General features: G+C 41.8%; 1 protein-coding gene across 2 annotated transcripts in view; it reads right to left on the bottom strand.

Moving 5' to 3' along the window:
• The window catches only part of LOC126354908 (BLOC-1-related complex subunit 5), a 70,415-nt gene that overhangs the window by 38,919 nt on the left and 15,959 nt on the right, over positions 1-15,537 (bottom strand). For both annotated transcript variants that reach the window (XM_050004979.1, XM_050004978.1), the window contains exon 2: positions 1,017-1,226. In XM_050004979.1, coding sequence (XP_049860936.1) covers positions 1,017-1,221 — 205 coding nt within the window. In that variant the 5' untranslated portion in view covers positions 1,222-1,226. The remainder of the gene's footprint in view (positions 1-1,016; positions 1,227-15,537) is intronic.

The raw sequence follows: 15,537 nt of genomic DNA, 5'->3' as shown, positions 1-15,537 counted from the left end.
ATTTCTTTGTGTGACTCATAGTTTCAAAGGTGTTTTTACGCATACATGGAAATGAAATTTTTTTCAATATCACACTACAAACACTATTCACTCTTTGTTTTTGTTTTTAACAGAAAATTGGGAAATTGGCAACAAGAATACCTGGGCAATGCCGGGTTTTTCAGTGAGTATTGTGTAGAAAATGGAAACAACTACTTGGCAAAACAGCACTGAAAGCACACTATTAATTGTCTAGCAATGATGGAGCTTTATATACATTTCTCATTTGTAAAATTTCAAACTAGCTAGTGGTATAAGGGTATCAAAGCAAAGGGCACAAATACAGTAAATGTCTCCTTTGTGCCACTCAATGCTGAATGGTTATAAATTGATTAACACAGCAGATTCCATTTGTGAAAATGGCTACGTTTTGTAAAGAGGAACAACCAGCTGTACACCCAAGAGTCATTTCCAAAAGTGCAACTCACAACAACCACTTTGTCATTCAGACCATGAACATTTTGTCTGCAAGTGTGAAGTTCTATTGTTGCATGTGTGTTGACAAAACCCGTTACACACATTTCTAACTGGATTTCTAGCACTAACGCAATGTGCATAATATACTGGTTAAACTGCATCCCACATTGATTCCCTACTGCATGTCCACTGTATCATACCATGCAAATTACCTAAAGTAACATCTTTCTTAAAGAAACATACACCATTTCTTCTTCAGTCCAACAACAGTTTGACCACTTAGTACTATTTTAATATAAGGAAGAAACTTGAAACGAAAATACATTTTATGTATAAGATGCTATATATCATTACATCAACTGCAAACTTTAAAGGAAAACTGAGGTCAGAACAAATAATTTGTATTTAATTTTATGATTAATCATATTTTCTTACTCTGATCTAAATAGTTCATCTACATTTACTTTTTTGTTATTTGTGCGCACAAGTTCACTATACTTCTCAATACACAACAACAGATGTTTATTTTATTTAAGAAAGTAGCAACAATGTTCATTCACCTCCAATAGGTCTGTTGACAGTGTATGAAATATATGGGAGGTCAGAATCTGAGCAAATACTTGGACCAGGGGATATACTTCCAGGTCTGTTAGCATCATCAAAAACTTCTCTCTCAGGAATTGATTTCCCTCTTCGGAGTTGTGCTGCTGATCTTTCTCTGCTTGCTGGTCCCTGTGTTTGGTGTGTGCTCTGTTCTGATCCCATGTTCACTAGAACACAAAAAGGAAACACTAATAAATCACCAAGTTGCTGTTCTCAAAAATTATAAGATATATAAATAAAAACAACAATTTAAATAAAAAAATTCTACTACAGTAAAACTCACATGAAAAAACTTCTCTGCTTACATTGCCAAGTATGTTGTCATACCAAAAAAGTACCATTGAGCAGCAATTAAGTTATAAGCAATTGACCATGAAAATAACACTTAGATATAGATTCCTCACTCTGTTGGCACATTAACAGTTTCAGTGTGTGAATTCTGTATTCAGTCTCTGTGACTGTGAAAGACCATCAATAAGCAACAACTACTTAAAATATTCACGGCTTTACCTCATAAATACACAAAATACTTTAGAGAAGATATGCGATACATTAGAGAGTGGTGTTTGCTTGCATGACGACAGACTGTGGGGAAGCATACAGTATCAAGATGAACACACTGTGTGCCACTTCTATATGTCACTATTTGTTTAGTATGAACACTGAACATATAGTTTTAAGTTTAGTGCACATTTAGTGACAGCTAATTTGTGATTTTAGTGGCCATGGATGATGAAATAGAAAAACAACAAATGTTGTAAGAAAAAGAAAGGGCAAGAACACTGAGAGTACATTTGTTTCTGCAAGTGAGTGTTGAATCAGAAACAGTGAGTCCATGTGATGCAAACCCTGGAGTTGTCTTTTGCCATGAAATTAAACAGCTGGAGGATATGTGACATGGGACACACATAGAGAGCAAACTGGTGCTGTCATGAAGTCTGGTGTCTCTCTCTGCTTAGAATGCATACTCAGCCTTCATGGGAATGAGTAACTCTGATTTGTTGTTGTGGTATTCAGTCTGAAGACTAGTTTATTGCAGCTCTACATACTACTCTACACTATGCAAGTCTCTTCATCTCTACATAACCACTGCAACGTGCATCCATGTGAACCTTGCTTACTGTATTTAAGACATGGTCTCCCTCTACAATTTCTACCCTCCATGCTTCCCTGCCATACCAACGTGGCAATTACTCGGTGCCTCAGGATGTGTCCTATCAACTGGTCCTTTCTTTTAGTGAAGCTGAGCCACAAATACCTTTCAATTTGATTCAGTACCTCCTCATTCCTTATTCAGTCTACCCATCTAAATCTTCAACATTTTTCTAAAAGACAAAACATGCCAAAAGCTTCTATTCTCTTCTTGTCTGAACGAATTACCATCCATATTTCACTTCCATACAATGGAACACTCCAAATAAATATTTCAGAAAAAGAATTCCTAAGATTCAAATTTATATTTGGTGCTAAAAAAATGCCTTATATATACAAAACACACAAACACACACACAGAATTACTAGCTTTCGCAACCGATGGTTGCTTCTTCAGGAAGGAGAGGGAAAGACGAAAGGATGTGGGTTTTAAGGGAGAGGGTAAGGAGTCATTCCAATCCCGGGAGCGGAAAGACTTCCCTTAGGGGGAAAAAAAGGACAGGTGTATACTCGCGCACACACACACACACACACACACACACACACACACACACACACACACACACACACACACACACATCCATCTGCACATACACAGACACAAGCAGACATATTTAAAGGCAAAGAGTATCCTCTCCCTTAAAACCCACATCCTTTCGTCTTTCCCTCTCCTTCCTGAAGAAGCAACCATCGGTTGCGAAAGCTAGTAATTCTGTGTGTGTGTTTGTGTGTTTTGTTCATTGTGCCTGTCTGCCGGCGCTTTTCCCACTTGGTAAGTCTAGGAATCTTTGTTTTTAATATATTTTTCCCATGTGGAAGTTTCTTTCTATTATATATATATTAAAAACAAAGATTCCAAGACTTACTAAGAGGGAAAGCGCCGGTAGATAGGCACAATGAATAAAACACACAAACACACACACAGAATTTAGAGCTTTCGCAACCGGGGCTGCTTCGTCAGGAAAGAGGAAAGGAAAAGGAAAGATGAAAGGATGTGGGTTTTAAGGGAGAGGGTAAGGAGTCATTCCAATCCCGAGAGTGGAAAGACTTACCTTAGGGGGGAAAAAAGGATAGGTATACACTTGCGTGCGCACGCGCGCACGCTCTCACACACACACACACACACACACACACATCCATCCATACACAGACACAAGCAGACATATGTCTGCTTGCGAAAGCTCGAAATTCTGTGTGTGTGTTTTATATATAAATTCTGTTCTTGCTATAGCCAATCAGCACAGCCTATATCCTTCCCACTTTGGCCGTTGTCAGTAATTTCACTGCCTAAATAACAAAACTCGCCAGAGTCAATATTTTGCAACCATGACTTATACTAATGGTTCACTAGCAATCACACCTATCAGCACCTGCCTCATTTAGAACTGAATTATTACATTCTTCTTGAAGTGTGGTTCTCCGAAGCATATCAATAATTCTACAAGATGTCGCATATTCCAGGGGCCTCATTTAAATTTAGATCTTTCCGTACTCTATCAAATTCTTTCTCATCTTCATCTGCTTCCTCTTCCCTTTCTATAATATTGTCTTCAAGTTTGTTGCCCTCGTATATCCCTCCTATACACTTATCAGCCAAACATTATGACCACTGACCTACTACTGATATAAACCCGTCCAGGTGACAGCAATGTCACCTGGCAAAGAATGATTGTTAATCAGACACTTGCACAGCACATGTGGTACCAGTGAGCATGCTGTATGTGTGTAGAATGGGAAAGGTGCGCGATCTAGCTGAGTTTGCCTGAGGGGAGAATGTGATATTGCTCAAGGAGAGATAGTGATGGTTCGGAGGCTCAGAACAAGCGTTTCAGAAACGCCACAACTTGTTGGGTGCTCAAGGAGTGCTTTGGCAAGTGTCTTCAACATGTGGCAAAACCAAGATGAAACCACATCGAGATGTCGTGGGGTTGGGACTCCACCTCATATTACAGATAATGGGCATCATAGGCTGGGCAGACTGGTAAAACAGGACTGGCAGTAAACTTAAATGATGCACAAAGTACAGAATGTCTGAACACACAATGCACCAAACATTCCAAACAATCGGCCTCTGCAGCCAACAGCCCATTCATGTGCCAGTGTTAACACTATGGCATCGGCAACTAGGACTGAAATGGGGCACATGACCATCGACACTGGATAGTGGTACAGTATCAGAGCATTGCATTATCTGCAGAATCCCCATACCTTCTTAATCATGCCGATGGGAGGCACAAATCTGTCATCTTCCACGGGAAGAGCCCCATGATGCTTGTACTGCAGGGTGGAGAAAGCTGGTGGCAGCTCCAATATGCTCTTAGTAACATTCATATGGCATCTATGAGTCCAGTGGAGCTCATGCAAAGCATCATGATTACCAAGAAATATCGTACACTGGTTGCAGACCACATGCGCCTCTTCATGGCAATCATGTTTCACAACGGCAGTGGCATTTTTCAATGAGGTAATGCACCATGTCACAAGGATGGAGTGGTTTGAGGAACACAGTGGTGAGTTCCAACAACTGCAGTGTTTCAGTGTTTGCCTCTCCTCCCCCCCCCCCCCTCCCCCCCTCTTCCCTTCTCGCCAGATCTGAACCCCCGATGGAACACATCTCGTATATAATAGAACATGACAAGAGAGCTCATCGCTCCCCTCCCTGCAATTAATGAGAATTAGGTGACTTGTGTGTGCAGATGCAGTGCCAATTTCCTCGACCGACCTATTAAGGCCTCACTGCTTTCATGTAACAAAGTGTCACCACTGTTATCCGTGTCAAAGGTGGACATACTGGCTATTAGGCAGGTGGTCATAATGTTCTGGTAGGTCAGTGTATATTCCACTTCTTTACTTAATACTGGCTTGCCATTCCACCTTGACGATTGTACAGCTAGCTGCTTTCATTGTCTCCAAAGGTCTGTTTCCCCTATAGGCAGCATCTGTCTTTCACCTAGCTATGTATCCTTCTAAAGTTGCATAATTGTTGTGGTGTAACAGGAAACACAAATATCTATAACAACAGATGATCAGTTTATACAAACTTCACTTATAGCACCAAATGTTAATTTACATATTTGGCGTAGGTTGGTTATTGATGAATAAGGTGACCTTAGATTTTGATGCAGAATTATTATGTTGGAAAGCTGAGGGTAGTTAAACAGTAGAGCCTTTTAAGATAAACAAGTCAATTAGATGTTTGTATGAATATACATTTAACTGCTTCAAATTGACAAGTGAAGAAGAACATACAGTTCATATACAGATTGATAACAATGAAATATATAATAAAGTCTATGAATCTATAATCTTAGGGGCAGATTAGAAAATAAGAATTAGATAATATTCTATGGGAGAATTAGATAATATTCTATGGAAATATAGATCAGTATTCTCTGACAAACCGTGAGTGATAGGTGACTATATAGTTTACAATCTGCGGTACAAGAAGAAATAAATAAAATAATAGAAAATGAAGTTACTGAACATTGTGCAAGTGTTTACAACAATCTGCTATTAGTTGCTGAGAAAGCCATGACCATGGTGGACCTTGTTTTAGACACATGCACTCTTAATAAGCACACAGAAACTGAAAGGTATGTGTATTAATGAACTGCTTGCTATGTTTGAACAAGTCAAATACTTCTTTTGAATGGATCTGACATTTGGCTAGTGGCGTGTAAAATTACACAGGAATTTGAAACAATATCCAGTCTCTTTGTTTGATGGTAAACCACATAAATTAAAAGTGCTACCTTTTGGTGTAAATAGTTCAGTTTCAGTATTTATAAGAGTCTTAGATGAAGCTTTAGGGAAAGAATTATTGCAGGAACTGATTATCTATTTAGATGACATATTAATACCTGGAAATAATACTGCAATTTTTAAACAAAAACTGTACAGAAGTTTTACAAGAAAAGTATTACTGTACAGTTAGCAAAAATTCATTTTGGCACTTAAGGTTTTAGTATGTTTGGTAGGGATGCATGGTATTAAATTGGATCCTGAAAGAAAAGAGCCACAAAAGAACGTCCATAACCTCAAGATGTAAAGCAATTATGCTCGTTCCTTGGACTAGCCACATTTTGCCACAGATACGTGCAAGGTTAGGTGATGAATGATCCTCAACTATTATTATTGTTGAAACAAGAAATCTAAATGGATATGTGATGAGTGAGCATCTGAAGCTTTTACGAATATTAAAGAAGCACTAGTTAGATCGTCTATATTCAATCACCCCTATAACATATGAATTGTTTAAGCTAGCTACAGATACACCAGAATAGGCTAACACTGTTGAATTATTTCAAGGGGAATGAAGTCTAGAAACCAGGGAACATAATACTATCAATTTTGCAAGCAGAAGTCTTAACAAAAATGAACTAAACTATACAGCTACAGAGAATGAATTATTCATGATTAAAAATAATTGGTCTAGGGATCCGAGGTAATTATCTATACTGACCATCAAGCTGTTTAATGAGATGGACTAATCAAGTTCCCAATGCATTGTCAAGATTACCTTTGGGCATGAATGACATGAGACATACTGAAGAGTCTGATGTCATTTTTGAAACAAATTTCTTCACTTTAATTTATACTCATAATGAGGTAAGGACAAGGACACTAGCCTTAAAAATAAAGCAAGGACTAAAGATAGATGAATATCTTAGCATAAAATTTCAGCGATGCACACAGGTATGGATGTTACCAGCTGAGCAGAAATTGTGGACGAATACAAATGGTAGTTTGTTCTGGCTATTAAACAATACAACATCAAGTTGGAAATTATACATACTCTTAAGTGTGGCAGCAAAACATTTACAGGTGTGAAAATGAACTGTAGGATGTGTTGTTCCACAGGTGGCTCTCCCTTTGATAGTATATGTTTTGCCAATTACAGGGCTAGTGTAGGTGGTGGTGGGAGGGTGCATAGGGCAAGTCTTGAAGTGGGGACAGTCACAGGGATAGGAGCCATGGAGTAGGGAGATGGGTTCACAAGGAGCATAGGGTCTGACAAGGGTATTGCAGAGATTGTGAGGGTGATGAAAAGCTATTCTAGGTGCGGCACTCAAGGCAAACATATTTGTTCAGATGCTGACCCTTTACAGCAATACACTACCATTCTCATCTCAGCCTTCAATTAACATAATTACCTCAACTGCCTTGTTCAACAACAGCTTTCCCTGGCCATCACATCCAATCCTGGTATTGCTAATCCCTCCAAAAAACAACTTTGGAGTACACCACTTGTCACTGACTATTATCACGGTCTACAATGTATTAATCAGCTACTTTGACAAGGCTATGACTTCCTAAAATTATGATCTGAAATGAGGTCCATTCTGACTGAGATTTTGCCCACCACATATAGAATAGCTTTTCATTGCCCTTCAAATCTCCACAATATCCTCGTCAGATGTTATGCTCCTTCTGCACCATCTCCCTGCCCTATGGCTCCAACCCCTTTAACTGTCCCTGCTGCAAGACTATGACCCTCCTACCACCACCTATATCAGCCTTGAAACTTGCAAAATATATATTATCACAGTGAGAGCCACCTGTGAAATGAAATGTCCTATACTAACATGTTTGGCCTTATACATCGACATGACTACCACCAAGCTATCAGTTACTATGAAAGGGCACAGGCTGAGGGTGTATACTAGCAACACACATTATTCTGTTGCAGAGCATGCTCTACAACATGACAGTCATGACCTCAGTGCCTGCTTCGCCACACATGCATTCTGGATTCTTCCCCCAAACACCAGTTTATCTTAACTCCGCAGGGGGGAACTGGTGCTACAACATGCCCTTGGTCCTCACCCCCAACCTTCAGTCTTAGTATTTCTTTAAAGTAACTATTCCTTTCTTTACTCACTCTTAGTTTTCTATATCTTTATTTTTCTGACCTGTAAATTTTTCACACTCTTCCTCCCATCTCTATCACATACTATGCACTTAGCTTTCCAGTCTTATTAACGCATGCATGCTGTTTAAGCAGTAATCTCTGTCTTGCATATTACCCTACCTTCCACCATTAAGCTCTCAGGCTTTCAAATCTCATCCAGTGTAGTTCCCCACACCAGTCTTTTCTTCTCATCCTATTGGGTAAGCCTACCATGACCGGGGTTCTGGGTGACTTTTCCAAACTCTACCCCTTTTCCTAAACTTCACCAGGCCTTTTCCTTCACCCCTCCTTCCCTCTCTTCAACCCTTCTGCCAGAAGAAGGAGCCAATGGCTACAAAAGCTTGCAAACAGTAATAGCATTTTATATGTGTGTTCTCCTGCTGCCACTTGGTAATTAGAATTTTTTTCCCAATTACTTATATACATTATATAGATTATGCTACATTACAGACAGACACAATTAAGAGAGACTTTCACACAAGCTTGCAGGCACAGCTTTAGTCGGAAAAAGGGAAACACACACCATTCATTCACAGGAGCTAGCACACCTCATGCACACATGACTGCCAACTCCAGCAGCTCAGGCCACAATGCAGCTACCGCGTGGATGGCAGGAAAGGGGAAGGAATAACAGTGTACAAGTGGGTGAAGAGGAGTGATGTCTGACATAGTGTGCAGAGATTAGAATGCCAGCATGCATAGCATCTGAGAATTGTGATGCAGGAAGGTGGGGAAAAGTGAGTAAAAAAGAAGAGGACCGGGTAAAGATGGGCAGGTGTGTTGGCAGAGGGTGGCATATAAAGAATGTAGGAGACAGGAATGGGGAGGGGGGTGGAAACTGTTGGGTGGAGGGCGTGGGGACAGTATGTTACCGTAGTTTGAGGCCAGGATAATCACATGAGCAGAGAATGTGTTGTAAAGCTAACTCCCACCTGTGCAGTTCTGAAAAAGCTGGTGGTACAAGGGAGGATCCAGATGGCTTGCAGCCATTGAAATCAAGGATGTTATGTCCAGCTGTATGTTGCACCACAGTAAGCTCTGATTTGCTCTTGGCCATTGTTTGGCAGTGGCCTTTCATCCGGTACACAGATGGCTTGTAGTCAGAACAATATAAAAAAAGCTGTGCAACAGTTGCAACAGAGCTGGTAAATGACACGGCTCATTCACAGATGGTCTGGCCCCTCATAGGGTAAGATAAACCTGTGACAGGACTGGAGTAGGAAGTGCTGGGTCTTCTACAGGGATATGATTCTTATGGCAAGAAGTTGGGATTGGGGGTGGCACAGGGATGGGCTAGAATGTTGTGGAGGTTGGGTGGGTGACAGAACACCACTTTAGGAAAGGTGGGAAAGATCTAGGGTAGGATGTACTTCCCCTCAGGGCATGATGATGATGATGATGATGATGACGATAATGATGATAAACACCCTGACGAAGGATGTGGTTCAATTGTTCCACTTTGGGGTGTTACTGGGTGACAATTGGGGCACTCCTTTTTGGCTAGTTTTAGGGGATTGTGAGAGATTTGGGAATGTGAGGGGAAATGGCACAGGAGATCTAGTTGCAGACTAGGTTTGGGAGACAGTGCCTGTGTGTGAAGGTCTTGGTAAGACTCTCAGCATACTGGGAAAGTGAGTTCTTATCACTGTGGATATGCTGTCCCTGGGTAGCCAGGCTGTATGCAAGGGATCTTTTGGTGTGAAAGGGATGACAGTTGTCAAAATGCAGATACTGTTGGTGGTTAGTGGGATTAATGAGGACGGAGGTGCAGATGGAGCCATCAAAGAGGGGGAGCTCAATCTCTAGGAAGGTGGCACATTGGGTTGAAGAGGACCACATGAAGCGAATGGGAGAGAAGGTGTTGAGATTGCCAATGAATGAGAATAGGGTGTCTTGGCTCTGAGTCCAGATCATGAAGTTATCATCAATGAACCTGAACCAGGATAGGGGTTCAGCATTTTAGGAGGCTAGCAAGGTCTGCCTTGATGGCCCATAAAGTGTTTGGCATATGAGTGTGCCATGTAAGTACCTATGGCTGTGCTGCAGATTTGTTTATGCAACTTTCCTTCAAAGGAGAGGTAGTTGTGGGTTAGGATAAAGTTAGTAAGATGTATAAGGAATGAGGTAGTGGGTTTGGAGTCTGAAGGACGTTGGAAAAATTATTGTTGAATAGAGGTAATTGCATCACTGAACCCTGCCTCTCCCAGTGCATAACACCATACAACCATGTTTCTCTCTCAACTACTGGTCGCCTTCCAGGAATTCCTTACCTCTAACTTAGCTTCACCATCCTTCCCCAGGTCCCTTCCTCAAAACACCAACCTTTCAGCAGAAGAAATAACAGATAACAGCCATACACAATCTCAAAACTAATCCTGACCTTATCATTCTACCTGCAGACAAAGGTTCCATCACCATTGTTATGAATCACAGTGACAACCTGGCAGAAGGTCTCTGCCAATTATCTGATTCCTCCACCTATAAACTCTGCCAGAGTGATCCCACCCCAGAAGCCCAACACAATCTCAAATTCCTGCTTAAAGCCTTAAGGCCTTCTGAGGACCTCTCCCCTGAATCCATTTCCCTCCTCACCCCACACAACTACCTCCTGCATGCTCCCCAAAATCCACAAACCCAACAATCCTTGATGCACCATTGTGGCTGGTTATTATGCTTCCAATTAAAAAATGTTGTCCCTCAATCACCAACGTCATCAACCAATTACCCATAAACTAGCCTCCCACATCAAAGATACCAACTACTTCCTTCATCAACTAGCTACCATCCCCACCCCTTCACCTCCTGGATCCCTATTCGCCACTGTTAACGCCACCACCTTATACACCAACATCCATGATGCCCAATGTCTTACCACTACTGAACACTCTCTTTTCCAACATCCTTCAGGCTACAAACCCATTACCTCATTCCTCATACATCTTAATATCTATATCCTGACCCACAACTACTTCTCCTTTGAAAGGAATGTATAGAAACAAATCTGCGGTACAGCAATGGGCACCCACATGGCATCATCCTATGCCAATTCATTTATGGGCAATCTAGAGGAGACCTTCCTAGCCTACTAAAACGCCAAACTCCTAGCCTGTTCAGGTTCACTGATGGTATCTTCATGATCTGGACACCCTATCCTCTTTCTTTTGCAACCTCAACACTTTCTCTCCCTTCTGCTTCACCTAGTCCTCTTCAACGCGACGTGCCACCTTGTTAGACATTGAGCTCTTTCTCCTTGATGACTCCATCTGCACCTCTGTCCACATTAAACCCATCAACCTCCAACAGTACGTGCATTTGACAGTTGTCATCCTTTTTACACCAAATAATCCCTCCCATAGAGCCTGGCTACCTGGGACAGTGTATCTGTGGTGACAAGAACATCCTTCCCCAGCATGCTTAGGGTCTCACCAAGGTCTTAACATACAGGCACTATCCACCAGACCTAGTTCACAAAGAGATCTCCTGTGCCATTTTCCCTCACATCCCCAAAACTTCCCACCAAGCCCAAGAACCAGACACAAAGGTGTACCCTCATGGTCACCCAGTACCACTCCAAACTGGAACACAGAGCCACATCCTTCACCACGACTTTGGTTACACATCATCATGCCCTGAAATGAGGAACATCCTCGAGTTCCTTCTCACCCTCATAAAGTGGTGTTCCATCAATCACCCAACCTCCACAACATCCTAGTCCATACCTAAGCCAATCACAATCCCACCCCATTGCCATAAGGATCAAATCCCTGTGGAAGACACAGTTGCAAGACCTGCTCAACCCACCCACCCAGCACTTCCTATTACAGTCCTGTCACAGGTTTTCCCTAATCTGTGGGGGGCCAGGGCAGCTGTGAATCAGCCATGTTATTTACCAGCTCTGCTGCAATCATTGCACAGCTTTATACATCGGTACGTCTACTTGGTGTCCATGAACCATGGACCTTGCCGTTGGTGGGGAGGCTTGTGTGCCTCAGTGATACAGATAGCCGTACCGTAGGTGCAACAACAACGGAGGGGTATCTGTTGAGAGGCCAGACAAACGTGTGGTTCCTGAAGAGGGGCAGCAGCCTTTTCAGTAGTTGCAAGGGCAACAGTCTGGATGATTGACTGATCTGGCCTTGTAACAATAACCAAAACGACCTCGCTGTGTTGGTACTGCGAACGGCTGAAAGCAAGGGGAAACTACGGCCGTAATTTTTCCCGAGGGCATGCAGCTTTACTGGCATGGAGAGCTGCATCAAACCAGTCTCAGGACTGAAGACCACAACAACAACTACTACTACTACTACAACCATCTGTGTACCAGGGTCAAAGGCCACTGCCAAACTGTGGCCAAGAGCAAATTACAGCATCCTGTGGCACAACGTACAGGTGAACATAACACACTTGATTTCTATGGCTACTTCACTACCTGAGCCATCTGGATCCTCCCCTCCACCACCCACTTTCCTGAATTGCGCAGCTGGGAGTTATCTTTACCACACAGCCTCCACTCCCATAATTATCCCGGCCTCTCCCCATTCCTGTCTCCTACACTCTTTCTTTGCCACCCTCTGCTCCTCTCCTTTTTTGCTCCATTTTCCTCATCTTCCTGCTTCACAGCCACCTGACACTATGCCCGTTGGCAGTCCAGTCCCTGCACACTTCGTCAGACAGTGATCCTCTTCCCCCACTCATACACTACTATCCCTTCCCCTTCACACCCCCTCCAGATTGCTGCTACCATCCCATGTGATAGTTGCATTGTGGATTGACTGCTGGAGCTGGCAGTGATTTGTGCATGAGGTGTGCTTCCTTGTTGTAATGAATGAAGTGCGTTCCCCTATTTCCGACAAAAGCTGTGGCCGAAAGCTTATGTGTTAGTGCCTTTGAATTGTGCTCTCTGTAACTCAGCAATTACCTTTAGGATAAGTAGCAATCTATCTTTTTCTACATTGTTGGTATTCCTATTTGGAGTTTCCACTGTATGTTTTTTTGCACAAAGTTGGAAAATTTGAGTGTTATTAAATGAAGGTTTTATACATGATAATTGATACAAAAATTAAACAGAAATTAACAGCACAGGGAGCAAAAGGCCATTTACAACTTGTATAGAAATAGATGACAAGTACAAACATCAAATGGGAAGCTGTGGTTAAGAAAGGATTGAGACTGGTTTTTACCCTGTCCTCATTATTATTCAATCTGTACACTGAGGAAATTGAATTGAATGAATGGAATAATACTGAGGACAGGGTACAAATCAGTCTCAATCCTTCAATCTGTACACTGAGGAACTTCCCCCATGAACCATGGACCTTGCCGTTGGTGGGGAGGCTTGCGTGCCTCAGCGATACAGATAACCGTACCATAGGTGCAACCACAATGGAGGCGTATCTGTTGAGAGGCCAGACAAACGTGTGGTTCCTGAAGAGGGGCAGCAGCCTTTTCAGTAGTTGCAGGGGCAACAGTCTGGATGATTGACTGATATGGCCTTCTAACAATAACCAAAACGACCTTGTTGTTGTGGTACTGCAAACGACTGAAAGCAAGGGGAAACTACGGCCGTAATTTTTCCCATGGGCATGCAGCTTTACTGTATGATTAAATGATGATGACGTCCTCTTGAGTAAAATATTCTGGAGGTAAAATAGTCCCCCATTCGGATCTCCGGGCAGGGACTACTCAAGAGGATGTCGTTATCAGGAGAAAGAAAACTGGTGTTCTACGGATCAGAGCGTGGAATGTCAGATCTCTTAATCGGGCAGGTAGGTTAGAAAATTTAAAAAGGGAAATGGATGGGTTAAAGTTAGATATAGTGGGAATTAGAGAAGTTCGGCGGCAGGAGGAACAAGACTTCTGGTCAGGTGACTACAGGGTTATAAACACAAAATCAAATAGGGGTAATGCAGGAGTAGGTTTAATAATTTATAGGAAAATAGAAATGCGGGTAAGCTACTACAAACAGCATAGTGAACGCATTATTGTGGCCAAGATAGACACGAAGCCCATGCCTACTACGGTAGTACAAGTTTATATGCCAACTAGATCTGCAGATGACGAAGAAATTGAAGAAATGTATGATCAAATAAAAGAAATTATTCAGATAGTGAAGGGAGATGAAAATTTAGTAGTCATGGGTGACTGGAATTCGGTAGTAGGAAAAGGGAGAGAAGGAAATGTAGTAGGTGAATATGGACTGGGGCAAAGAAATGAAAGAGGAAGCCGCCTGGTAGAATTTTGCACAGATCATAACATAACCATAGCTAACACTTGGTTCAAGAGTCATAAAAGAATGCTGTATACATGGAAGAAGCCTGGAGATACTAAAAGGTATCAGATAGATTATATAATGGTAAGACACAGATTTAGGAACCGGTTTTTAAATTGTAAGACATTTGCAGGGGCAGATGTGGACTCAGACCACAATCTATTGGTTATGACCTGTAGATTAAAACTGAAGAAACTGCAAAAAGGTGGAAATTTAAGGAGATGGGACATGGATAAACTAAAAGAACTAGAGGTTGTACAGAGTTTCAGGGAGAGCATAAGGGAGCAATTGACAGGAATGGAGGAAAGAAATACAGTAGAAGACGAATGGGCAGCTTTGAGGGATGAAGTAGTGAAGGCAGCAGAGAATCAAGTAGGTAAAAAGACAAGGGCTAGTAGAAATCCTTGGGTAACAGAAGAAATAATGAATTTAATTGATGAAAGGAGAAAATATAAAAATGCAGCAAATGAAGCAGGCAAAAAGGAATACAGATGTCTCAAAAATGAGATCGACAGGAAGTGCAAAATGGCTAAGCAGGGATGGCTAGAGGACAAATGTAAGGATATAGAGGCTTATCTCACTAGGGGTAAGATAGATACTGCCTACAGGAAAATTAAAGAGACCTTTGGAGATAAGAGAACCACTTGTATAAACATCAAGAGCTCAGATGGAAACCCAGTTCTAAGCAAAGAAGAGAAAGCAGAAAGGTGGAAGGAGTATATAGAGGATCTATACAAGGGTGATGTACTTGAGGACAATATTATGGAATTGGAAGAGGATGTAGATGAAGATGAAATGGCAGATACCATACTGCGTGTAGAGTTTGACGGAACACTGAAAGACCTGAGTCGAAACAAGGCCCCCGGAGTAGACAACATTCCATTGGAACTACTGACGGCCTTGGGTGAGCCAGTCCTGACAAAACTCTACCGTCTGGTGAGGAAGATGTATGAGACAGGCGAAATACCCTCAGACTTCAAGAAGAATATAATAATTCCAATCCCAAAGAAATCAGGCGTTGACCGATGTGAAAATTACCGAACTATCTGTTTAATAAGTCACAGCTGCAAAATACTAACACGAATTCTTTACAGACGAATGGAAAAACTAGTAGAAGCCGACCTCAGGGAAGATCAGTTTGGCTTCC

The sequence above is a fragment of the Schistocerca gregaria genome, chromosome 3, assembly GCF_023897955.1.
Source record: "Schistocerca gregaria isolate iqSchGreg1 chromosome 3, iqSchGreg1.2, whole genome shotgun sequence".
Taxonomy (NCBI): Eukaryota; Metazoa; Arthropoda; class Insecta; order Orthoptera; family Acrididae; genus Schistocerca; species Schistocerca gregaria.
The sequence above is the reverse complement of the archived record's forward strand: the minus strand, read 5'-3'. Positions and strand labels throughout refer to the sequence as shown.